The sequence below is a fragment of the Alternaria arbusti genome (assembly GCF_024043155.1).
Source record: "Alternaria arbusti strain BMP 1465 chromosome Unknown scaffold_1, whole genome shotgun sequence".
NCBI classification, from domain to species: Eukaryota; Fungi; Ascomycota; class Dothideomycetes; order Pleosporales; family Pleosporaceae; genus Alternaria; species Alternaria arbusti.
Window position 1 is genome coordinate 1,240,427 of NW_026249941.1, and position 23,295 is coordinate 1,263,721.

Below are 23,295 nucleotides of genomic sequence, written 5' to 3' on the forward strand. Positions count from 1 at the left end.
TCGAGCTCTTGAGCCTTTGACGGCATGGGCAAGCATCGCAATACTGGTGGAGACTTGCTAAAACTCAGGCGACATGAAAGAAGCCTGATCCGAATGTGACAGGAGCCAGCGTACGGCGCAGAAGCATCTAGGTCATTTATACCTCGGACCAAGGCCCGGTTACCGCCAGGTCCCGACGGTTGCTTTCCACCATCGCATGCCGCAGAACCGGATAAGGTGTCCAAACCCTCACCTCATGGTCGGGGCCATTATGGAGACCAATCTCGGTTCGGCTGAGCTATCATTCGACTTCCTCGAGTCCATCTCGTACCGCCGGTGATTTCTTGGCAGGGTGCTCCATAGGTTCGCGATCGCGGCGCCAATGGCCCGTCTCGTCAGTTTGGCCCGCCATAGACCCAGATCTTACTCCCGCAAAAGGCTTCTAGGAGCGGCGTTCTGGTCCTGGCCAATGGATGCCTGCTTTCTGGGCTCTCGACGACCAATTCATCGCGGCTGGAGCCACTCGGGATACTGCTACCGACCAAGTCAGTCGTTGTCTGGTCATTAGTGCGTCTCAAATCAGACATGACCTTACCTGTGCCGCATGTGTCATAGACTTACCACCAAACAGCTCCTGTTCATGTGCTCTATGCCAATATCGAGACAAGCCCACGCTGAGGTGAGTGGATATCCTGTGTTGGGGCCTGTATAGTGTCAGGATTCCGATCGAATGGCCTCTCCACCAGGACATCAAAGCCGCGCACGCTGTGATACGCCCCTCTTTCGGCCATGCCGCCTTGACTGTTACTTTGCGGTATCCGCTCAGAAGCCCGAGGCTTCGGTGCGGGGTCATACCGTCAGTTTGCCTTATCTGACCGGCTTCCGGATTTGATAGCAGCCGCCGGGCGCGGCGGTGGGGTTCGATTCGATAGAGAGCGCTCCGTTCCGTGCGGTTCACACAAGCAGTAAGTCTGTTGATTGGGAGTTGAGCCGTCAAGGTGCGCATGACTTCCATCGTGGCAAGTTCATCCAGTGTGCCTGGGCCACTATGTCAACCGGTGAGTGCTTGTTCGTAATTCCCGCCAATTTGCGTTGCTGTCGGGCGAACACACGAGACGACAAGGGTCGTCGTCCGGTGAAGGAAGTTCCACGATCATGCAGGTTGCAGGAACCATCTGCTTCGATCAGCAGGTTGTTGCCGCCAACTAGGTAAGGGGTACTTATCCATTGCACATTAGCGGCAATTTCTTTAAAAAGCTCACCAATGAAGAGCATCAGGCATACTTGAAAGTGAGGAAAGAAGGCGAACAGGCAGAAAAAGGTCCTCCGGTCGTCTTGGGGCCGCACGCCTAGTCTGTCAGCCGGTTCCTTTCTACTTAAGACACACTCGCCCTTCATACATCGGGAGCCGCTCCTTTCTACTTGCTCGAGACGTATTTTGTAACAACTTCTAGATGGCGCTTCGGATAGCCGCCGAACGGGCACAAAGAGTCGGAGACGCTTGCCGGTCGATCAATACAATACGCGCCCACCGAGGAACGTTGGTCCACAATGTCCGTACGCCGGCTTTATAACCCCTCTTTCTCGCAGAGCCGCACCTCTCGGATCTTTGTCCCAAGATACATGCACATCTTATCGCGGCAATGGTTTGACCACACGGGAAAAAAGCATGCATAGTTGACGACGCAACATTATTCAGCCCTACTCATACTTGATCTGCGAAGCGATGTTCCACTCACTCACAAGCAAGACACAACAATTCTGGTGGCAATCACAGTGCATGTGGCCGCAACATCCTCGCGAACACGACACCTTCTTCACGTTGCAGCCATAAGATCAACATAAACCAGGCTTTGGCCACGTCTCTCGGCTAGACTGTTCGACAGATGGCTCTTCCACTGTTTCGCAACAAGTGCCGTGCAACGGACGGCACACGCAAGGCGCTTCGCTAGGAGGGATCCACCCTTGATCTCTCTTGGGTTGGCGCTGTGCCACTCCATCTTGTTGGCTCGCCGGTTCAGACCGGCTGTTATGCTGCAGGCGATGGGACACGTTGGGCGCGATCCACGGCCGGTTGACACCGATGCTTTTTGCTGAGATGCAGCCGAAGGCCAACAGCTACCGAAACACTACTGCTATTATGATGCTGTCATGGCAAGATTCCATTCTCACAGAGCACAGTCTTCGAAGGACAGGAAACACGACACAAGACATGCAGATGTTGCTTGCCCATACCGTCCTCCCAGCAAACCGGAGGCAGCTATACAACGACATAGATCAGCGACCAGGGAATGAGAATGTCCACAGCGGGGTAGGGGAAACTGGGCTGATTACCTGTAGCCCACGTATACATTTGCTGCAGCCGATGCAGGATTTTGCGCCATGCCCCTTTCAGGACATCTCTAGCTTATCAGAGGGCTGCTCCGAAATCTTGGCCGTCAATCAGAAATCCCGTCCCGCACTGCTGCCATGTAGGAGCTTGTCGCCTGACCTCTTGACTGGGATGGTTTCTGTTGCAATTCGTTAAACGCAGAGCCGCATGGCGATGAGAAGGATAAAGACGTGTCGAGTGAGAGGGCAGTGATGGCCTGGAGCCGGGTGAGAGCACCACATCACAGTCACGAGAACTACGCCGCTCATCGGGATTTACTGCACGAAGACGCACGAGTAGCAAGCAATGTCGGACACTTATTCCAACCCAGTGGTCAGTCGCGTCAGGTCCATGGATGTGTACCCTACTAAAGTGATTCTTCCAGCCTTCATACCTCTTTCAGATCGACGAGATTTACGAGTACCTAGGGAATACTCCTGCCCAGTATGATGTTCATGGTATCTGGCAGCCTACGACAGGCCCTTATGCGAGTCACGACTTCACGCCCGGTGTAGGTGCTTCCGGCAAGACTTGGCTCTGCGATGGGGTGCAGATACGCGAAGTTCCCCAGCTTCCTCGTAATGCTCAACGGTACAAAACCTTTTCGGTGTATTACGAATGCGGTGCTGGATTTTGGGTGCTGGAAGGAGATGCGCGAAATCCGCCCGTTCACGACGTTTTCCACAGACTGCAGTTCAACTATCACGAGCACCCTCCCGAATCGTCTTATCTGACCAATGCTGGCCAGTACAACATGCTCCGTGTACAACTGCAAAACGCGGCGGCAGACCTGCTCTTACCTGACATATACCATACCAACGCTACTGCGTCACACGTTCAATATGGCGGAGTCGTGGGTGAGCTGCCGATATTTCTGGCTCTGATGGCCTTCACGACCTCTCGAGAGTATCTTCCGTCGGTTTTGCCCCATATGTTCACAGCAGGGCGCTGGAACCCATGGCACGGGTATCGATTCACCAGTGAGTTCTCGCTTCAGGAACACACACCCAAACTAACTCCTCTAGGGATTCACCAGCGCGGTGTTGTTGTCAAAGTTTACAATTGCCCTGTTGACTACCCACCAGAGAGACCACGAGGCTCGACAGCTACAGATCTTTACAACTACGAGATAGGTCGTACGGTCAAATACTTCGACTAGAGAGTTTCCATGATTGGTAGGCCACAGACGTCGCCTGAGCTCGGATCACCAGCAGCAAGCTTTCTGTCAGCCTTACAGGCACTTGAGCGATTTTCATTGGCATCGCCTCGCTTGGGTCACGCATGACATGCGCTATTCCATTTTCAGTACCTATACATGGTTCTACTCCCATGGCCAGTTCGACTCTTTCAACGGTTTTTGTTGGGTATCCGCATTCTCCTGGCCCTACATTCCTTCGTGTTTCTTTCCCAGACTGCCAACCACCATTACGTTGCTCACGATCCAGATTGTTATATACGTTTATGAAATACAACATTATCTATCTACGACCACACTTTCTAGCCTGAAACTATGCACATCTTGTCCCACGCCGTCTCGCTCACAGGCCATCGAGCGACTTAAACCTCAAGTATGATGCAAGCTCACAATATTGCAATCAAGAGCCCAAACACTTGCACTGGGCTGTTAAGGAAAGGTGAGTGAGAAGACATGACGAGATATGATAGCTCATAAGGTGAGCATTGTGGAGCTTACAGTCGGATTCGAAGGTCAAGATAGTTGATAATTACAAGATCCAGGGGGCTTCTACAAGGGTATCATGAATGGCGAAATCAGGCATCTCCCCTGTTCAAGCTCCCATACCCCAGACAACAACGTTACCATCGCCACCACCACTACACCACTCACGCCTCGTCTTGCAGAAGGCCACGGCGGACACGACATCCTTCTTCGCCTTGGTGGCTGGTGCAGCCGCTATACCTCTGACCTCCCTCATGTCGGAATGCTTGAATTTGTGCAGACACGTCCCTTCCAGCATGTCCCAGGCAAAGACCATACCGTCATCACTGCCACTGATAACGACGCTGTCGTTCAAACCAAGAGTGCTTCTAACCCTCAGGTCCTTGTTCACAAAAGAATCGTCCTTGTACGTTTTGAGCAATTCGCCGTTGGTGCGATCCATGAGCCTGACGGTCGAATCCAACGAGCCAACCAGAAGCTCTGTGCCCTTGTTGCTAACAGCCAAACTCGTACAGCTCGGTCCCACGACATCAACCTGACACGTACCCATCCTGATGTCATAACTCCTAACACGACCGTCGACGCTCGCTGCTATAATATCCGCGTCGTGTACGGCGACATCAGAGATGCTGTCTTTGGCGTCTGACAGGGTCATGATGGGCTTGTATGCGTTGGATTTAGTATCCCAAATCCTGACGGTGCCATCGAACGAGCCCGTCGCTATGATACTGTCGCTCTCGCCTCCAAACACGCCGCGATTTACACGTCCAGCATGACCAGTCCACCGGCGTATCGTCTGCGCCGTTTGCACGTCCCACAGGAAAACTGTCTTATCTCCGCCTGTGCTGACAAACTTATCATTGGCCGAGTTCACATGGATGCTGAGGACTTCGTAGCCGTGCGCTGTGTATTTGTTCACGAGGCCAGGGGGTCGTTGCGAGGACGATGTTGGGGCGGCAGAGGTAGGCGGCGCTTTCGAGGGGTTGTAAAGACGGATTGTGCGGTCGGACGAGCCGGTTAGGATGTAGGTTTGGGATCCTGAGGAGTAGGCGACTGCGTGAACGATGCCGGCGTGGCCAGTCAATTTGGCGATGGGCGTTGTTGGGAATGACATTGCGCTCTCGCAGGCAATGGCAGGCTGAGAAGTGCGATATCGGCCTGCTTGCTATCGATCGCGCACGCGACGGAGTTCTTCTATGAGGAAGCGAAGGTTATGTTCTCTGATGCCGCAGCTATCGAAGCATGGGGTTCAGGGCATTGTGGACAAGATGGTAGGGGTGATGTCGATAGCGGAACAATTGCGCTCTGTTCCTGCGGTTCCTCCCTATCGTGAAAGGGTATGCGATACGCAACTACGCGAAATCGTCAAGGACGCGGAGAGGGAGGAAAGTCGCACACGCGCCTGGCATCTGGTACCTGCCAAGGCCGAGGTGGGGCGATGACGCTCGATTAGCTCCCGCGACTTTTTGGTCCCTATACACATCTAAACATCAACAACAGCTCCCTCGCACTGCAATCACGTGTCGGCACTCTCTGGTTCTCTTTCCATAACACGTACATAACGCTTTGTTCCACGACATCTCATTATGTCACTCCAGCACCTCGACAGCGCGCCCAAGGCAGACGACTTCACCCCGCTATCAGAACACCAATCTCAGACCCCGACTTCCTTCTTTGGCGCAAAACCCGTCCTACATGCTCATTATGAGCGAATGACTCTGGTGATAGCTGCCGATCAGCTTAAACAAGATGCCGCGTTCAGCAAATTCAGCTCCAAGCGCGAGGGCGAAGAGGATCTGGTCGAGGGCGTTGACATTTGGGTGTCCTCAGAGTAGGTCCGGCTGCTGCTTAGCCATGAATCATGCTAATATGTGACTGCAGAAATGTCGTTTTGTTCCAGAGCACGCCCTCGCCAGTCGGCGTATCCATCCCGTTCCCATCCCTCGCGCTCCACGCAACGATGAAGTACAAGTCCACCATCGAGGCGCTATACGTAAATATTTCGCTCAACGATGCCGAAACCGTAAACGAAGACGATGACATCCATATGCTCGAGATCACCGTGCTGCCACCATCATACACTTCGAAACCCACAGAGACATGTATCACGGAGCTGTTCAATGCGCTGAACACTTGCGCTGATCTACACCCCGATCCAGATGGCAGCGACGACGATTGCGATGACATACTGGATGATTCAGCGCCCGGCGCATCGGGTTGGATAACAGCAGAGAACATGGATGAATACGTGGACGAAAATGGCAACTTCAGCGGCATGGTCATCGGTGAGGAGCTGGGTCCCGGAGCTGGAACAGTGAGGGCAAGGGAAGACGTCGATGGAGACGCTAACGGAACAAACGGTGCGAATGGTCACGAAGAAAAGTACTACCGTACTGGATAAACGTGTATGCATGTCAAGAAGTTTGGGAAATCGAAAGAGTCGAAAAGTATTATAAGAAGGATACCCGAGACAACATCAGCAATCGGCTGCACTTCGGTGGCTGTGAGTGTCCACTCGTTTCGCCCTGTTCAGCACAATCACCCTCACACCTTCAGCAGACCACCTCTGCCACGCAGGGCAGTAACAGACGACGTTCACCTCGCCATTCCCATCTCCAACCTCTTCTCTCCCCGCTCAACATATCTCGTATAAACTGGCAACGGTTCCCGAACCACGCCAACCTCCAGACCTTTCTGCTCGTCGTTGATCATTCTTCTCGCCCTATTTTGCCATTCCGACCCCCCTACTTCGCGTTTGCCGATGACTTTACCGGCTTTCACATTACGTCGTAAGCGGCGCTGGTACAGGAGGTAGGTAAGTACGATGACACCGAGAAGACTAATGATGAGCCCGACGATGATAGCTGTGCGGATCGATTCCTTGCTAGGTGCTTGAGTAGGCCGAGGGCGCGTGGTCGGCATATCAAGAAATTCGAAAGGATAACACCCAGTATGCAATGTGCTGATGGGCTTTTGCTTATGGCGAGGAATTTCCGAGTGATGTACAGGCCACTTGTACACAGGGACCTCCGATGACGCGAACAAAGATTCTGATCTGCCCAATAACGAAACACGAAGTATGTGAACATGCAGTCAAGATTTTCCTGTCTTCTGGTTCAGCAAGATTCAGCAGTCATTCACCTTCCTGTACTTACAATGGTAGTGACTCACAGTGCAATGTAATCGCTCGTCAAGAAACTAGTTCACGATAGACCATGTATAGTGGTTGTGTGCAGTAGCAGAAGTAAGCTCTGGTGCTCTGTTCTTCACATAATTTACTAGATCTACGACGTAAGGCTGACCCTGACGCTGCACAACGCATACACCGATCTGACATTCGACCATCTTCTCAGCCTGACCGTTTGGCCTTACTTCCACCAATCAAAAGCCAACGTATTTGCCAAAAAGCCCCAAAAGGCGTTTGTCCAGATGCAGGTTCGACGTACCCGCCGGATGTGTCGAGTTTCTCCTCTTCTCTGCGTTTGTAAGAGTGTCGCTCATCGCCGTAGTTGGTCATAGTCCTGAGCCTCAGGCCTTGGCTTGGAAAAGAAGTGATCTGGAACGTTTGTCGGTGGGGCTTGATACGCTGGCTGCTTAGTGCAGGAAGAGAAGTAACATATCGTCGGCTAGAAAGTGACCTCCAACGCCAGGACGCCAGTAATGTTTCTATCTTGTTGGAGACTGTGGCAAGGCCGGGTACGGAACTCGCGAAGGAGGGTTTGCAACAGGTGCAGGCTGCAGTACATCGGCGTACATTGGTGGCCATCCTGAGAATGAACTTCTATTTGCGTGGGGTGCAATACCTGTGTGCGCACGTCTATCCTCTTTCACGGCTTCGTGATATGCTGGAGGCACATCTTCCAAGGGTGCTCCTTCATTGTCCTGACCTCCACTGCTCCGCCCTCCCTGATCTTGTCTTGCTCCAACTAGGTCTCCGCCATCTCCAATTCTAACGTTGTGGCTGTCTCCCCCTTGGGCACTTCTAGCTTCGCCGTACAGCGCTTCCACATAACGCCGTTCAGCCGCTACCCCTTCTTCCGCAGCCTGCTGGCTACGCAACTCGCTTAGGAGCATTGGTCTCTTTCTTTCTCGTGCTTGAGAGTATTGGGGACTATAGCAGCATCTCAGTAACGACAGGATAACGATGACTGCAATGACTGTGCCGATAATGACTCCAATACGTTTGCCAATCGGCCAGCCATACCATCCGTCCGTTCGACAGCGGTTGAATCTGGATTGAATGCAAGCACGAATTTGATTTCGAGCGTGAGTTGTGTAGGCTGCATGGGAGAAATATGCATGCAACCAGCCTTGGGTCGTTGTAGGGGTAGGAGTCACGGTAGGTTTGGAAGGCGGAACGCCGGTCATGATTGCTGCTAAGGTGGCTCGAAAATGAAGATGGGCGCCATTACATCCAGTAACTCTAGCAGGACGAAAACCATGCTATGTATACCTCCAGGTATCGAGTCGCATATTTGCAGCTTGTACCGGTTAGGGATACCAAGCATCGTATTCCCATCGAACAGAACGCCACAGCGTATGCAAAGCCTAGGGTTTCCATCTCGTGCTTCCTAACCGAGCTGGTGCAGTTGCAGGATTGGCGGGAACATCATGTCATGAACCTGCAAGCGCACTCTGATCAGCCGCGTGACCTTGAGGCTGGGCTCTCGTTGCCCGAACACCCGGATGTCAGCCCTGTGAGGCTGATTTTGGCCGCATATCCGTTTGCTGACTTGGATGGGTGGTGTCGCGCCTCCACCGTTTATTTTGCCAAGCCGGAGGAGATCTGAAGTGGAATCTTATCGCGGACCTGCTATCGGAAAGACCTGTTCCAAGGATGGTGTGGCATATTTGTTCTGTATCGAAGGTTTTGCTTGATCCAGGGGATTCAGTATTCAGACATTCTCGTTTACTAGCAGTGCCAATGAACGTGAATCCAGAGATAGAGGAAGCGCCGACAGATGCTCGCGTCTATGTGTATACCAATTTGCAATGTCGACGTTCGTCGGTGAGATTGGAAACCTGATTTCAGAGGTGGCCTAAAGGTACGAACGTCTAGGAAAGCAGCAGGCATCGGCGGCGCATAAATACGTTTCTGTCGACTGCGTAAGATATCTTATCCCTGGCCAAATTGTATACTTGGCCATGCTTGAGCGTTGCAAGATGGACCGAGGAAAGGAAAGACGTGCCGAAGCTCAACGCATCGCGGCGAGGCTGGGTACATCATAAAGGGCGATAACGATCGCAGATAGAACAAAACGGCATACAACGCCACAGAAGGGCGCTCATTGCTAGACGCGATAGGCTATGGGTGCAAGCTTCTTAAAGACAGTCAAGTCCTGCGGCGCGTTCGTACCAGGTAGCCGCCAACCTTACGCGTCAGCGTCGCCATGCGCCATCCGGAGACATCCGCGCCACACTGTGGCTAGCCAATCAGCCACACCGGGACAAGGATCATGACGTTGAAGCATGAGCGCTCAGTAAGGTTTACGCATGGGCGTGATGGCCTTTAGGTTGTTTATAAGACCTGAGAGTCCCCGCGAATAGCTAGTCGCATACCTTTACTAACTCGAGAAGTCACATAGTCCGGCGTGCGACATCAAACGCAGACAAACAGTCATCACCTGTGCATACATCAACTATCGCAGCGCATAACTAAGTACATCACCACAGCGCGAAACAGAAGCCAGTCGCAAATATGATCAAAACGCTGCTCTTGATCCTCATCACAATCTTCAGTAAGCTTTACTCCTTCTCTCTTCCGATCAAATTTCAACTAACCTGTCCACAGTCCCACCCCTCGGTGTCTTTCTCGTAGCGGGCTGCGGCGCCGACTTCTTCATCAACCTACTCCTCACAATCCTGGGCTGTAAGTATCTTCTGTCAAACCGCTCACGAGACATGCGCTGACATCTCCTGCACTCAGACTTTCCCGGTCATATCCACGCCTTTTACGTCGAATACGTGTACATCAAGCGACGCGACGAGATACGCGCGGGCATTTACAACGCGCGTCCTGCACCGGGTGTGTACAGTCAGAAAGTACAGAATGGAGGCCACAAGAGCGTGCCTGTCGCGCCTGCGCCTGCGGGCGTAGAGGCAGGACATGGGCTTGTGCCGGCACAGCAGGGTTACGTTCAGCAGCAGCCACAGGGATATGGAACGGTGCATTAGGTTGTGAGTAGAGCAGTTGAGGACCTGGTCCCACAATAGAACAGAGGGGTCGTAAGTCTGATAGGATGTGTTAGTCGCATTCAGAGGGGGAGCGTGTCTAATGGGCTTACGCTTGGCTTTTGTGATCATCATTCTCCGCGTTGTTTGTAGCACAACTCACTTATCTTGCTTCACGCTCAGGCTGCAAGTGATCATGTCCTTGACATTGCTCGTAGTATTGTACATATATGTACAGTGTTCTTATAACAGTATCCAGGAAGTCAGGTGAGGCAGTGTAAGACGCTCTCGTGGGTCTACCTCTTCTTGCCCCTGCCCTTCTTCTTGCCACCCATCATGGCCGCTGCAGCCCCGGCACCCTTCTTCTTCTGTCCCTCGGACGTACCCAGGGCAGCCTTCTGCCTGAGGTACATCCTGACGACGTTCTCCACGCTTCCCCTGTCGTGCTTGACAGTCCTCATGTACGTCAACCTGGCGCGTCTTGCCCTCTTGGCCGCCCGCTGCACAACCTCTATACCCTCTACCAATGGGCTGTAGACCTTGTACCACATCTCCACGCCGACACGGGTAAGCTGGCCGCGCAGGAGGATAGCAGTGTCGGTACCGCGACGGCGGATGTTGATGCATACGCCAGCGAAGGGATCGCCGGTGCGTTGGCGCACAAGCAGGATGTCGCCGACTCGCGCGCATTCTGGGTTGTCCTTTGCGAAAAGGCGGGTTCGTGCTCCGGTGGGGTCGAGGAGGCTGATCTGCGAGGCGTTCACGGCTGAGATGGGGTTGGGACAGGTTTTCTTGATGTTGAGCGTAGTGGGCTTGAAGACGGGTACGCCGAACTGGTGGCCTGTGGGATAGAGTCAGCCATTGCAATATCTTCCAGCATGCGGCAATGTGGCCCGGCATCGAGGGATGGCCGTACTCAATTGGTGGTCTACACTCTTCTGCTTCATCACCGGCTGCCACTTGGAGTCGATGGGCTTCTTCTGTTTCCGGCGCTTCATTCTCACCAGTTCCCCGCTTTTAAACTGGCCATCTTCTCCGTACAAATGCGGATACAAGGCTCTGTGCAACCGCTGGCTGAGATCCGGCTCCTGCGTTGACAGCCGCTGCTCACGCCTGGCGGGCAATATGGGCGTCGTGGGCGCTGCATCGACAGCGACAGTCTCGGTGCTTGCGAATCGTTTACATCGTGCGGCTCGGAAGGCGACTCGCTGGGCTGTAGCCCGCGTGCAGGGTATGACGGCTGACATTGGCGGGCGGAGTTGCAGTCGTCGCCGCATAGAGTCCAGCTTCATGAAATTCGAGGTCGCTTATGTCAGCAATCGTCCGTCGCGCATAGCCCAATTGCCTGGCCCCCCTTCACAACCACATGCTTCACTAATGGCCTCGTGCAATTCATCTTGGCAATTTTCGGTATTTGTGTATCATTTTCATCTTGGCTACAGTTCAAACACCGTCGCAATGCACCGATCGTAATCGGTGTGAACCTAGCCCGTACACCCACATCGCTTCCATGAAACAGTCAAGTGGACATCTCCCTAGTGGAGTGATTAAGAAAGGACTAACTTTTGAAAATGCAGATCACCACCGCCCCTGGTATACCGCAGTGTATGCACACGCTGAAAAAGGCAGCCCAAACACCATGCTTGCGCGATGTCGAGCGAGGAAACCACGTGTGGTCAAGATAACGACATGGACCCGCAGAAAGAGCCCGGGATTGCCGCCCTAGGCATCCCATCGCCATGCATTTTACCGCTTTTCTACCCCGATACTCCAAAGGAAAGGTAAGGCCAGACGCCGTTGAGATGCTACCGTCCGACGCCGAGGGAACCAAGGGGACATGTCGAACCGAAGGAATTAGAGTCGCGCCTGGTTGAGCTGCTCGCTTAGACCCAAGACAACGTTGGAATGCTGAAAAATCTCGCCCTGGAAGATGAAGCCAGCCGTCAGCAATTGATCTGTTCAAAGTCGATCTCGATCTCTCTCCTAGGCGTCTCTACCTCTTCCATCCAAGTGAGACCGTTGGCAGCCTCTTCCACAGGGAACACCTCCTGGGCATACTCCTCCATGGATCGGTTTCCCTCCCACAGTTCAAGGGATACCTTGGGAACGTCTGGCTCAAGATCGGGTCCAAAGTACGGTGCGCCCTTCTCGCCCAGTGTGTACTCCAGCGCGGAAAGGTGCTCCCGATAGCCTGTGGGTGTGGGCACGTTGATCATTATGGGGCCCCGCTTGTAGCGGACTGGTCTCCGGAGGCCCGTACTGAAAGCTTTACAGACTTCTCTCGGGGTCATTGACGCAAATGCAAGCGGAATCCTGAGTCAGTCAGTACATAGTCCAAAATTATACGTGCCCTACAGGTATTTTGTGATGCAGCCACGTCATGACAGCATGCGAGAAAATAGCGGAAAATTTTACAGTCGACCACCAGTGATGCTCAGCCACCAGATCGAACCACTGTGGAGACTGTCCGCATGATGTGGACCGGGATATGCAGATGCAGAACACGCTTACCGCTTGCCATTCCACTTTCGTGGACCTTCCTTAAATAGTTGGTAAATAGCTGGTCCTATATCATGTTCCGAGTCCAACCAGGGCAGAGGCTGATCTGGGTGGAATGGTGCTTGCCAGACGAAACTTCCATCGTACTGGTGCTCCATGCGGAATAGCGGGAAGTCGAGCCCGGTAAAGTTGTTGTGGTAGATGCCGCAGTAAACAAAGGTTGCTGGCAGGCCGATTTGGCGGATGTACTGTTCGACGGTGAACTTGGGTGCCCATAGTGGTAGTGATCTCCAGTTGTTGCCAAAGACAGAGTGGTCGGGCATGCTAGAGTAGATGTAGTGTTGAATTCCGGCCTTCTTTGCGGCATCGGCAAGTGATCGACCAATCGAAACCTCGTCTCCCCAGTGCGTGGTATTTATGAATGCGCATTGCGCGCTCTTGAACAGATCGTCGAGAAATTTCTTGTCTTCCAGCGCGCCAATATAGACAGTGACATTGTCCAATTCCGACAGCTCCCGCGCAACTATTCCGTTCAAGTCTCGCATCTGCGCTCGTACTTGCCATCCTAGTGCGGCGGCCACGCGAATGAAGCTCGCCGATTGGCGGCCATTGCTGTTGATGGTAACGACGGTCCTTTGCATTCGTGTATCCTTGGCCGAGAATCTTGGGCGAAAAAAAATGCTTTAGAGAATTTTTTCGCAGTCCTGTGGAAGTTACGACTTTCGGAAGGGTGGTTGTGGGTATATAAAACACAAACAGGGCCAAGGCGCGAGGATACCGGGCAGTCGTCACCTGGGGCTCCGGGAAGTAGGCAGTAGCTCAATGGCGGGTGAGGGTGAGATAAGGACTTGGTGTAAGGGTAGTGGTAACCTTGGGAGGGATTCGGTTCGGCGGCGTCAGCGATGCCGGTTCGGCGGGCAGATAATAACGTGCTTGCGACGCACGAAGGTGGTCAAGCCTCTGATAGTGCGATCGATGGCAGGCACGTGAGTCGCTTTATGCAGGGTTGCGCGAAGCTAGTCGTCGTGTTCTGAGGTTGAGGTTGCGGTCCGATTCCTTTACCTTTGACGTAGACACACGCAATGTTTAAAGAGCAGAGCTACGGTCAAAGACGCCGACCGGAGAAACAGGAGAAGCTCGAAACGAGCCGTTTTTTGTATGACATTACAGCCAAGTTTGGGCTCGCCATTTGCATTGCTGGGAAAAGCCTTACCTAATAGTCCACCCGCAAGGGCGAATAGGCTCCGCTTGACATCGCGAACACCTGACCGCGGCCAGTACTTACCACAGTTGGCCAGCGCAATATGCCCGTAGTGGTCCACTCTATCACTCGAGACTGTTCGAGTTGCTCTACTGGGCCATGGCGGAACAATCTCGCAGGATCGCCTTTCGTTTTTCGACACGCCATACTATGCATACACAAGCGAGCAGCGTGCACCATCATCCGACTGCAACGAGCTTGGTAGGCTAATTCATAGACGAGCGCTCCACATTCGAATCTGCTCGTAACGCAAAGAAATCGATGAGGGGCAGTGTCTGCGAGTCAATGCGGGGATACACTAAGTTCAGGGACCGCGAATGACGGATTTATGGAGCCGTCAGAAACCGCTGCGCTGTACACGTTGCTGAACTCGGAGCCATCTACCGTCACCTGTAGGAAACGTGCTATGAACGAGTTACCCCGAGTGTAAGGGACATCACGGTGTCGATTCTTGGCACAGAGATTTCTTTTACTAACTGAAACAAGCTCCCGAGGTCTCCATGCCTTTAGCGGGACGCCCTGGTCGATGTACATCTTCAATCTATATGTGGACACGCACTTGAATAACTTCCCCACACGCATGGCGGGTCTATCCAGCACCATCGTTTGGTGTATACCTTCATGTCCACGTCGACCCCGGCCATACCAGCGTTACTGCACAACTGCGGTCGACCACGACTGCTCCTATCAGCGGCAAGATTCCGAGTGGGTTGCGCTCCATGATAGCAGCCGGGATATTGTCGCGTAACTCCAATGATTCACCTCTGTCAACGCCGCAGCATTCGTCGGGCTGATTCCGGTGCGTCACCAGACTTTGGGGACCAACGTGCCATATATGGCGACATTTCGAGGCGCCATGCATCCATCATATAGACAATTCGCTCGCTAGGCTGCAGCCAACAAGCAGCCACAATCAACCGTGCTCCCAGCAGTGCTCAACGTGCTGCACATTTCAGCCAATCACACGGCTCCAAACTTCAGCGTTGCCGTCGCCCTCTGACGCATGCAACTTTGCGGCACTGACTTCATCGCTATGAAGATGGGCTCCTGCGTCGATTAATGTCTGTACGTGATCTGGTAAGCCAGCCGCTGCGGCCAAGAAGAGCGGGGTATTTCCTGATCGGTTTCGAAGATGCACAGAGGCGCCTTGGGCCAGAAAGTCGCGCAGAATCTCAACGTTGGGGCTTGTTGCCGCAAGATGCTACACCGGCACGTCAGCAAGGAACGCAATCTCGCTCAGACGGATTAAGTCGCTCCAGAAGCGAATGCAATGCGGTGATGGGCTGGAAGATAAGCGACTGCGTCTCACCGCACTACTGGGGCACAACTGTGAGCTGTTTGGCTCTGTCCCTCTGAGCCGGCGGCGTCTCGTTCCTTTATCTTGATAATGGTGTATGCGTTACGAGCCGTGCAGCAAATATGGTGCAACCCTTCCGATACCGGCTCTTGCATGATACAGGAACAGTGAAGGTCTCAAATTGCGTGCTGTTGTTGGAAGGTGACTCGGAGGGCAGAGATAGTCATAAGGATGCTGAGTGGATGGAATGGCACTTACTACAGGGCTGTTCATTTGATAATCTGCATCGTTCAACAACCAGCGAGGCTCTCCTCGAATTATGTCTTTTGTCGCTTGCAGGTCGCCCTTTTGGACAGCATAGCCGAGCGCTGTGAGACTTGAAAGCTCAGGGGTAAGGACACCACTTCTTGACGGGTGCTCGAAATGTGTCCTTGTAGTCTCAGTGAGCTCGCCACGTAAGGAAACGGACATGCGCTTCGCAACCTCTTCGGAGGTAGCATCCGGTAGCGCAAGGAGGTATGCCAGCTTAGTGAGCGCTGCCTCTGAGGTTAGATCCTGGCCGAAAACGACGCCTGCACGACCGAGGTACGCTCCTGGGGCGTACAGGGCGCTGACACTGCCACTCAGACATTGTGTTACATTCACAATCACGATCCCTCTCTTTACCGCATCCGCTAAGCATCGCGTCATTGCGCTGTCTGGTCCTCCAGGGGTATTTCCGGCTCCAAAAGTTTCCAGTACCAGTCCTTTGAGGCCTTCCAAGCGTAGGACTGCATCTACCATTGCAGGTGTAATACCTGGGAACACCCGCAGGCAAGCTACATGTGCTGTATCCAGACTGGTCTGTATGGTAAAAGGTCTTAGATCGACGGACCTATGAACGCGATGCCATAGGACGTTCGTCTTGGTAGATGAGACAGTAGCCAACGGTGGTAAATTGGGGCTACCAAAAGCGTCAAAGTCTTCTGCAGATACTTTGGTCGCGCGGTTTCCTCGGAACAGCTTGAAGTTGAAAAATAGACACACTTCCGGTATCATAAAATGCCCAGCAATGATCAGAGAATTCAGGAGGTTGTCCTGTGCATCGGTTTGCAAGTTCATCATTGGCGCTTGAGATCCCGTCAATATCACCGGCTTCCCCAGATTATGGAACATGAAACTCAACGCCGATGACGTGTACGCCAGAGAGTCTGTGCCATGCAAAATAACGAATCCATCGAAGAGTTGGTAGTTTCGCTGCACCGTCCGGGCAATTTGATCCCAACCAGTCGAGTCAATAGAGCTACTATCGAGCAACTTCTCGAACTCGAGGACGCAGTATCGCACGCGGCGATCATAGGTGCTGACTGGAGTTCTAAGACTTTGAACGGCTTTGCGTGTGCCCTTGTCGTCGGTAACAATCTCCAAAGGCTCGGGGTACGATCCATCATTGAAGACTGGTCTGGGTGCAAGTCCAGCTTTGAGGAAACCCCGCGCAGGTACTAGTCCGTCTGGAGATTTGCGCATGCATATCGTGCCGCCTAGAGAGGTCAGTACGGATGAACATATAATGTTCACTCCATGAATATATACCCGTTATGACGATCAAGACCCGTGACTCTGGCAGTTGTAGCTCGGGGTATTGGTCGTCCATCTCGTTAACGCGCTAGAGGATCGAAGTTGTCGTAGGCCTTATCTTTGTTTGGCGGAGACTTGTGGATGCGAGCAAGCTATTCGGTGCAAAAAAGCAATGCTATGAGTGGTAGCTGGGTTCTGTCGATCGAGATCCGTCTGACAAGGTAGTGCCTTTGAAAGTTCGTCACGATCCGGTACCGCACAAAGCAAAAAAGATAAGAGCCACCTTGGGACACAATCTTGGCAAGATAGCGAGTAGCGTAGCGCAATTCACTCGCAGCGAAACCTACTGACCATCGGAGAAATGTTGCAAATCGTCGTGATCAAGTTGCCCTTTCCCATCGGGCCGAAGTAGCAGGTTCGGCCATGCGACCCACCTTTAGGTATTCTGATTACCCCTACAAAATCGACCGTATTACCCCTTCGAAACTCGATTCTATTACCCCTACAAAACTGAAAATTTGCATCGCGAAGCCAGGTCTGATCATGCTCGCGTTAAGAAGGCCCGCAGCTGCATGGGAACCATCGGCTTAAGAGATCCACGCGTTACGTCACGAAAACCGCAAAATTTAGATGCGTACAGTACCACGTGTGAACGCGATTGGAAACAGTATCTACAGTACCACTACCGCATAAGTCTCTGTCATGTCTGCGCCTTGCACTACTTTGACTTTCATCAGCCCGGCCCAGACCTCACGATGCGCCCTTCGCGGCTTCCTTGGCAGCATTCGCACGCGCCTTCTCTAAAGCCTTGACCTGTTCCCAGTTGTTTTTCACCCACTTGAGCACAGCGTCTTTGTTGTCCGCCGATACAAATTTGGACCAGATTAAAGGCTCACCAAGGTTGGGCTCAGACGAAATGCGCGGCTCATTCTCCTGGAAGACGACCCAACGCCTCAAGCCCTTCAGAACGAGAGCGAGAGAGTTGCTTTGTATTGGGACCGTGACTTTGATCTCCTTCCAGAGCTCTTCTTCCGCTGTCTTGAGGTGATGATCCTTCATCATAGTGTCGTACTCATCCTGCTTCTTGAAAACTGTGAGAGCCTCTTCCAGTACTTGCTGCTTAGTCCACGTGTTTGCATCACCTCTGTCGGGATGCGCTGGCATGTAGTCCTCTACAAAACGCTGGTACATGGGCCGCTTTGCTTGCCGGGCTCGATCGTTGTGCTTCTCGACACGCCCTTCGAAGATTTTATGTGAAAAGAACCTCCCGCTGGAGGCCCAGTCAAAGAGATCGTCTTCATCTTTGAACCCTGACCAGTATTTTGCGACATCCATGCCGTAGAAAGCGATGGCGAGATTTGGATCTCGTGTGAGAAATAATAGCGCTTTCTTCTTGTTGTATGGCTCAATTTCTTCGACTCGTACATGCAGGCCCTGGTCATTGCAGGTGAGACCCAGCGGACGATGAGAGACGCCAATGATTTGCACGAGGTCAGCGTCGCCTTTCATGAAGCGCGTCCATTCGAAGAGCTCAGCGCTTTCCGGGGTTTCATCTCCAACCGAAAGTTCGATGTCGACTTGCACGTGTGCATCTGGTATCTCGGGATGTCGCACGGCGTAGGAAGAGGACCCGCCGCGTGGGAGATGGATATCGGCGTCGAGATTCTTTTGTATCGCTGCCCATATCCCCTCTTTGGTGTTGGGTGGCCGAATGCCTTCTACCAAGAAGTCGATGTCCCCATGGTCTGTCTTGGCTGGAGCGTCACGCGGGACGACAACACGTACGAATAGTGTTTCCAAAAGGCCTTGATACTGCGCGGAGAGCGTCTTGTACAGTGCTGGTGGCAGGCGAGGGACCTTGATGGGTCTGCCGGAGTCTGTTGGAACATTCGCGAACGCGAGACCTCCCATGGCTACCTAAGTAGCGAGTATTGCGCAAATCGTTGTCGGGCCTGGTAGAAGCGGATTGCGTGTTGTTCTCGTTGAATCCTGAGTGCTATGACATAAAATCGTCGAACAGAGGGAGTAGCGAGCTTATATGGCACTGTGGGGTATCGGGTGCTGCCTATCGTGAATGTACCAGAGCGCACTGCCAGGAGCGACGCTGTGGCGGAGTGAAAGCAAGTCATCTCTGTGACTCCCAGTTGCTAAGGGCCTTCTGCTGACGTGCCCGCCGCGTTGAAAGAATCGCGATGCAGATTCATTTTCCGCACCATAGAACTTCGCGTCGGTCTATCGTGTCGACGAAGCAGGATAGATAGATGCGTTCTGCTGCCAAAAGGGTGCAGAAGCCGGGATGAGCGTGTGCACGGGTGCATGGGGCCGAACACCTCCGCCTTTTTAAATGGGCCCCGTCGCGCAAACATCCCTGCAGCAGTTCGGAAATTTTATAAACAATGCTCACGGCTGAAGTCTTTCGTCATTCCACCAAGATTTAATGTCTGAAGTGTCTGATTGTTGCTCACCCGGCGGCAGCTGCTCGAAACCCATGGATCACCAAATGAATGAAGTAGACGTCGCTCGCTTCGAGGAGCTTGCGGCTCTTGAGCACGAATTCGAAGACGTGGAAGAGGAGATCAGTAAGTTGCGATTCCATTTCTATCACGTCGCGTCTCGAGAAAGGGAGTCGCATTGCTAACCCCATCGCAGTCCGCCAAGCCGAAGCTCTGCAGGGCCCTCTCTACAAGAAACGCGCCGACTTCGTAACAAAGATCCCGCACTTCTGGTCGCTCGTTTTCGAGCAGGCGCCGCCCGAGATCGACAACTTCATCCAGCCCACCGACTCCAAGGTTTTCGCCGAGTGTCTCGATACTTTTGAGGTGTCGCGGATCGAGCTCAACGACCCCAATGGCTCCCCGCGCAGCTTCTCGCTCAAGTTCGGCTTCACCGACAACGAATACTTCGAAGACAAGGTGCTCGAGAAGAACTTCTGGTTCAGGAAGACCAAGGACTGGCAAGGTCTAGTTTCGGAGCCTGTCAAGATCAACTGGAAGAAGGACAAGGACCTCACCGGTGGTCTCACGGATGCGGCGTACAAGCTGGGCGAGATGAGGAAGAAGTTGGCAACCGACACTGCCAACGGCGTTGCGAGGAAAGAGGAGGCCAAGACTAAGGAATATAAGAACCTGGCCAAGAAGATCGAAACAGCTACAGACGCCTCTGTTAGCTTCTTCGGTCTCTTCTCTTTCGTCTCCGGCTATCGCTGGGTCAGCGCACAGGAGTCAGCACAGGCTGCCAAGGAGGAGAAGGAGAGGTTCGAGAAGATCAGGCGAGGGGAGAAGGTCGATGACGAGGATGAGGCTGAGGACGAAGAAGACCCGCAAGACTACCAGGAGATCGAGGTCTTCCCAGGCGGCGATGAGGTTGCTACCATCCTCGCCGAAGACATGTGGCCTAACGCTATTAAGTACTACAGTATGTGGCATGCGCTTAACTACTCTTCATCCTGTCGCTAACAGATCACAGAGAGCACATTCGACGAAGACGAAGACGACGAGGAACTGTCCGACTTGGATGTCATGGATGCGAGTGACGATGATGACGACGACGACGAACAAGAACCAGTCGACATTCGCGCATTGGTGGGCAAGGGTCGCAAGTCAGAGCAAGAGCCGCCCTCGAAGAAGCAGCGCAAGGCTTAAATAAAACGAGTCACCATGAGCTCCTTGTGGACGACTTCCCACCATCGTCATATAATACGACGAAGACCATATACCCGGAGAACCTAGTGACGTTCTGCTAGGTCTCTTTTACGTAGCGATGAACTGAATAAACCTCCTCGGTCAAGCCCGACAATTGCATACTAAAGGTGCGCCTGGGCAAAACGACACAATTCCCTTCTGTGGCATCCAGAATCTTTGTGTCCTCCACCCGCAGCACCGCTGTATTGTCAAACTGCGTCCTTTCGTCCCGTGTTTCCTTCTACCGATCTTACCAAGCTCCGGTCGACGGACCGTTCATGCCTTCTGTTCTGCCGCTCACCTTACCATCTGGGTACACAGCTTCGCACGACGTCTCTTGGAAGCTCAACAATCAGTCAAGATGGTTGTTGCCTCCCCGCAATAGCTCCGTGCATGGCTTCGAGAAGCTTTGCCTCCACCAATCAATCAGCGGCAGCTTCGATCTATTCCTCTTTCGGCACGGAAATTCACTCCGCCAGTTCCGCTGGCCTGTCCCTTGATGACGTTTTCAGTCTTGGTGCAAATCCTCACGCTCGAGCATTCGGTACCGCGACGAAGCTTGGAGCTTACCTTAGCTCCTTGGTTGACCAACGATTGCCTTTGTAGCCTTTTGTAATCCACTCCATCGGATGCATAAGGATGATTTTGAGCACTTTCTTGAGGGGTACCATGCACGCCGAGCTCAAAATTTCCGGGTAATCTCCATCGATCAAAGGTTTCCGTCAGCGGGGAGCACGATGAAACCACCCGGTATGATGCGGATAGATCTAGTAGAGGTACATAGGTACTTATTTAAATAGTCTCTGGATCCGTTCATGGTGGCGCAACAACTCGTGCTATTCCACCTTGACTCTTCAAGATGGATCAATTACTGTCGGTCTTGAGTCTTCTAGTTCTCGCCGCTCCTGCCACTGCTCAGGGCAACGGGACAGCTACTGTCTCTTATGTATTGCCTTCAGGCTACAGTACCTCAAGCTTCAACGCCTCCGCACAGCCCACAGCCTATACCCGCACTGATTTCGGACCCAATGCACTCGCCTCGCTCTGGGACATGGTGGGCCCTATCGCTACAGGCCCCATCACGACTACCGTTGAACCAACAGCAGAGCCAACGGCATATCCGCAGCCAGATCCTCAATACTATCACGCTCTTGTAGGAAGCGGATATCCCGAGGTACAGGGCTTGAAGCTCCCCAAGAACTTTCAATGGGGCTTTAGTTCTTCCGCGTATCAAATCGAAGGTGCGGTCAAGGATGAAGGCAGAGGACCCAGTATTTGGGATTTGCTGGCACATAGGGGTAAGTCCTGACCTGACTACAAGACGTGCATGTGAAACATATACTGACTTCGTACCTCTTTTTCTGCAGTTCCCAACTACGTAGCCGACAATACGACTGGCGATATCGTTGATCAGCATTATTATCTGTATAAACAGGATTTCGCCAGACTAGCAAGTCTAGGAGTCAAAGCCTTCAGCCCTAGCTTTTCATGGCCGCGCTTTTTTCCCTTTGGACATGGCCCGGTTAATGAGGAGGCCATTGCGCACTACGACGACGTGATCAGAACCATGCACGAGAATGGCATTCATCCAGCGGTAACGCTCTTCCACTGGGACACTCCTCTCGCCATATTCAATGAGTACGGTGCCTGGACTGACCGCCGCGTCGTGGATGACTTCTTCAACTACGCCAAGTTCGTCATTACACGGTATGATGCCTACGTTGACGAGTGGTTTACGATCAATGAGCCCCAATACTGCAATTGGCAATACGCCGGGTATCCGGCAGGTGAATACTACCCAGCGCCAAATGGTAATTCTCTTCATACGAACTGCATGTGAGATATACACTGACTTCGTTTACCACGGTTCAGGCGTCACAGGCGGCAATGAAGCCCGCTTTCTTTGTGGCCACCATACACTGCTAGCGCACGCAAAGGTGTCCAAATGGTACCATGAAGAATTCAAAGGACGCGGCCGCATGACCTTCAAGAACAGCGGTAACTACTACGAGGCCAACAGCACAAAACCAGAAGACGAAGTTGCACGCCAGCGGAACTTTGACTTTAGCATTGGCTGGTTCGGTGGACCATGGACTAACGGTGACTACCCGCAATCGCTCAAAGACACACTTGGCGACCTCTTGCCCGAGTTCACACAAGAGGAAAAGGATATGATCAAAGGATCGTGCGACTTCTACGCCATCGACCCCTACTCCAGCTTCTTAGCTTTTGAGGTCGATGGCGGGCTGGAGTCATGCACGAGCAACCGGTCACACCCGTCCTTCCCTGACTGTGCTGGTTCAGCAAGTGTGGCTCCTAATGGCTTCCCTATCGGTCCTGCCGCCGACCCGGCCATGTCGTGGTTTTACTCTGCACCTGCCGGCGTGCGCCGCTACCTCAAGCACATTACTCAAGTCCTCTTCCCATCGATCCCAGACATTGTTGTGAGCGAATTCGGGTTCGCAGAGCCTTTCGAAGGGCAATGGAAGAGCCTGCCCTCGGCCGTTTGGGACCTCAAGAGAGCGGACTACTTCCAGCAATATCTAGACAACATTTTGCTGGCGATTCATGTGGATGGCGTCAACGTGACTGGAGCGTGGGGGTGGTCCATTCTAGACAACTTCGAGTGGGCGCTTGGTACGTCGGTCAGATTCGGAGTGCAGTACGTGAACTACACGAGTCTTGAGAGGACACCCAAGGCGAGTTTGTTCCAGTTCCTCAACTGGTTCAAGGAGCATGAAGCGGGCGGGAACGCGACGATGAGGGTGTAGAACAGGTATAAGGTAGTAACAGTGCTACTGT

At 53.0% G+C, this 23,295-nt stretch overlaps 9 protein-coding genes across 9 annotated transcripts; 4 read left to right on the forward strand and 5 right to left on the reverse strand.

Moving 5' to 3' along the window:
• Positions 1-4,137: 4,137 nt before the first annotated feature.
• On the reverse strand, positions 4,138-5,142 carry J4E86_000449 (uncharacterized protein; the record flags this gene model as incomplete). Its single annotated transcript, XM_051441023.1, has 1 exon — positions 4,138-5,142. The coding sequence occupies one exon, from the start codon at positions 5,140-5,142 to the stop codon at positions 4,138-4,140; it is 1,005 nt and encodes a 334-aa protein (XP_051307194.1).
• A 472-nt stretch (positions 5,143-5,614) lies between these two features.
• On the forward strand, positions 5,615-6,429 carry J4E86_000450 (uncharacterized protein; the record flags this gene model as incomplete). Its single annotated transcript, XM_051441024.1, has 2 exons — positions 5,615-5,859; positions 5,910-6,429. The coding sequence occupies 2 exons, from the start codon at positions 5,615-5,617 to the stop codon at positions 6,427-6,429; spliced, it is 765 nt and encodes a 254-aa protein (XP_051307195.1).
• A 3,297-nt stretch (positions 6,430-9,726) lies between these two features.
• On the forward strand, positions 9,727-10,202 carry J4E86_000451 (uncharacterized protein; the record flags this gene model as incomplete). Its single annotated transcript, XM_051441025.1, has 3 exons — positions 9,727-9,766; positions 9,820-9,897; positions 9,955-10,202. The coding sequence occupies 3 exons, from the start codon at positions 9,727-9,729 to the stop codon at positions 10,200-10,202; spliced, it is 366 nt and encodes a 121-aa protein (XP_051307196.1).
• Positions 10,203-10,495: 293 nt separating this feature from the next.
• On the reverse strand, positions 10,496-11,446 carry J4E86_000452 (uncharacterized protein; the record flags this gene model as incomplete). The annotated part of the gene is made up of 2 exons (XM_051441026.1): positions 10,496-11,040; positions 11,116-11,446. The coding sequence occupies 2 exons, from the start codon at positions 11,444-11,446 to the stop codon at positions 10,496-10,498; spliced, it is 876 nt and encodes a 291-aa protein (XP_051307197.1).
• A 696-nt stretch (positions 11,447-12,142) lies between these two features.
• J4E86_000453 (uncharacterized protein) lies at positions 12,143-13,339 on the reverse strand (the record flags this gene model as incomplete). The annotated part of the gene is made up of 2 exons (XM_051441027.1): positions 12,143-12,512; positions 12,711-13,339. 2 exons carry the CDS (start codon positions 13,337-13,339, stop codon positions 12,143-12,145), a joined length of 999 nt encoding a protein of 332 aa, XP_051307198.1.
• Positions 13,340-14,911: 1,572 nt separating this feature from the next.
• J4E86_000454 (uncharacterized protein) lies at positions 14,912-16,889 on the reverse strand (the record flags this gene model as incomplete). The annotated part of the gene is made up of 3 exons (XM_051441028.1): positions 14,912-15,160; positions 15,515-16,776; positions 16,829-16,889. The coding sequence occupies 3 exons, from the start codon at positions 16,887-16,889 to the stop codon at positions 14,912-14,914; spliced, it is 1,572 nt and encodes a 523-aa protein (XP_051307199.1).
• A 674-nt stretch (positions 16,890-17,563) lies between these two features.
• On the reverse strand, positions 17,564-18,724 carry J4E86_000455 (uncharacterized protein; the record flags this gene model as incomplete). Its single annotated transcript, XM_051441029.1, has 1 exon — positions 17,564-18,724. The coding sequence occupies one exon, from the start codon at positions 18,722-18,724 to the stop codon at positions 17,564-17,566; it is 1,161 nt and encodes a 386-aa protein (XP_051307200.1).
• A 577-nt stretch (positions 18,725-19,301) lies between these two features.
• On the forward strand, positions 19,302-20,454 carry J4E86_000456 (uncharacterized protein; the record flags this gene model as incomplete). The annotated part of the gene is made up of 3 exons (XM_051441030.1): positions 19,302-19,392; positions 19,463-20,227; positions 20,279-20,454. 3 exons carry the CDS (start codon positions 19,302-19,304, stop codon positions 20,452-20,454), a joined length of 1,032 nt encoding a protein of 343 aa, XP_051307201.1.
• Positions 20,455-21,352: 898 nt separating this feature from the next.
• On the forward strand, positions 21,353-23,264 carry J4E86_000457 (uncharacterized protein; the record flags this gene model as incomplete). Its single annotated transcript, XM_051441031.1, has 3 exons — positions 21,353-21,791; positions 21,861-22,304; positions 22,366-23,264. The coding sequence occupies 3 exons, from the start codon at positions 21,353-21,355 to the stop codon at positions 23,262-23,264; spliced, it is 1,782 nt and encodes a 593-aa protein (XP_051307202.1).
• Between the last annotated feature and the right edge of the window lie 31 nt (positions 23,265-23,295).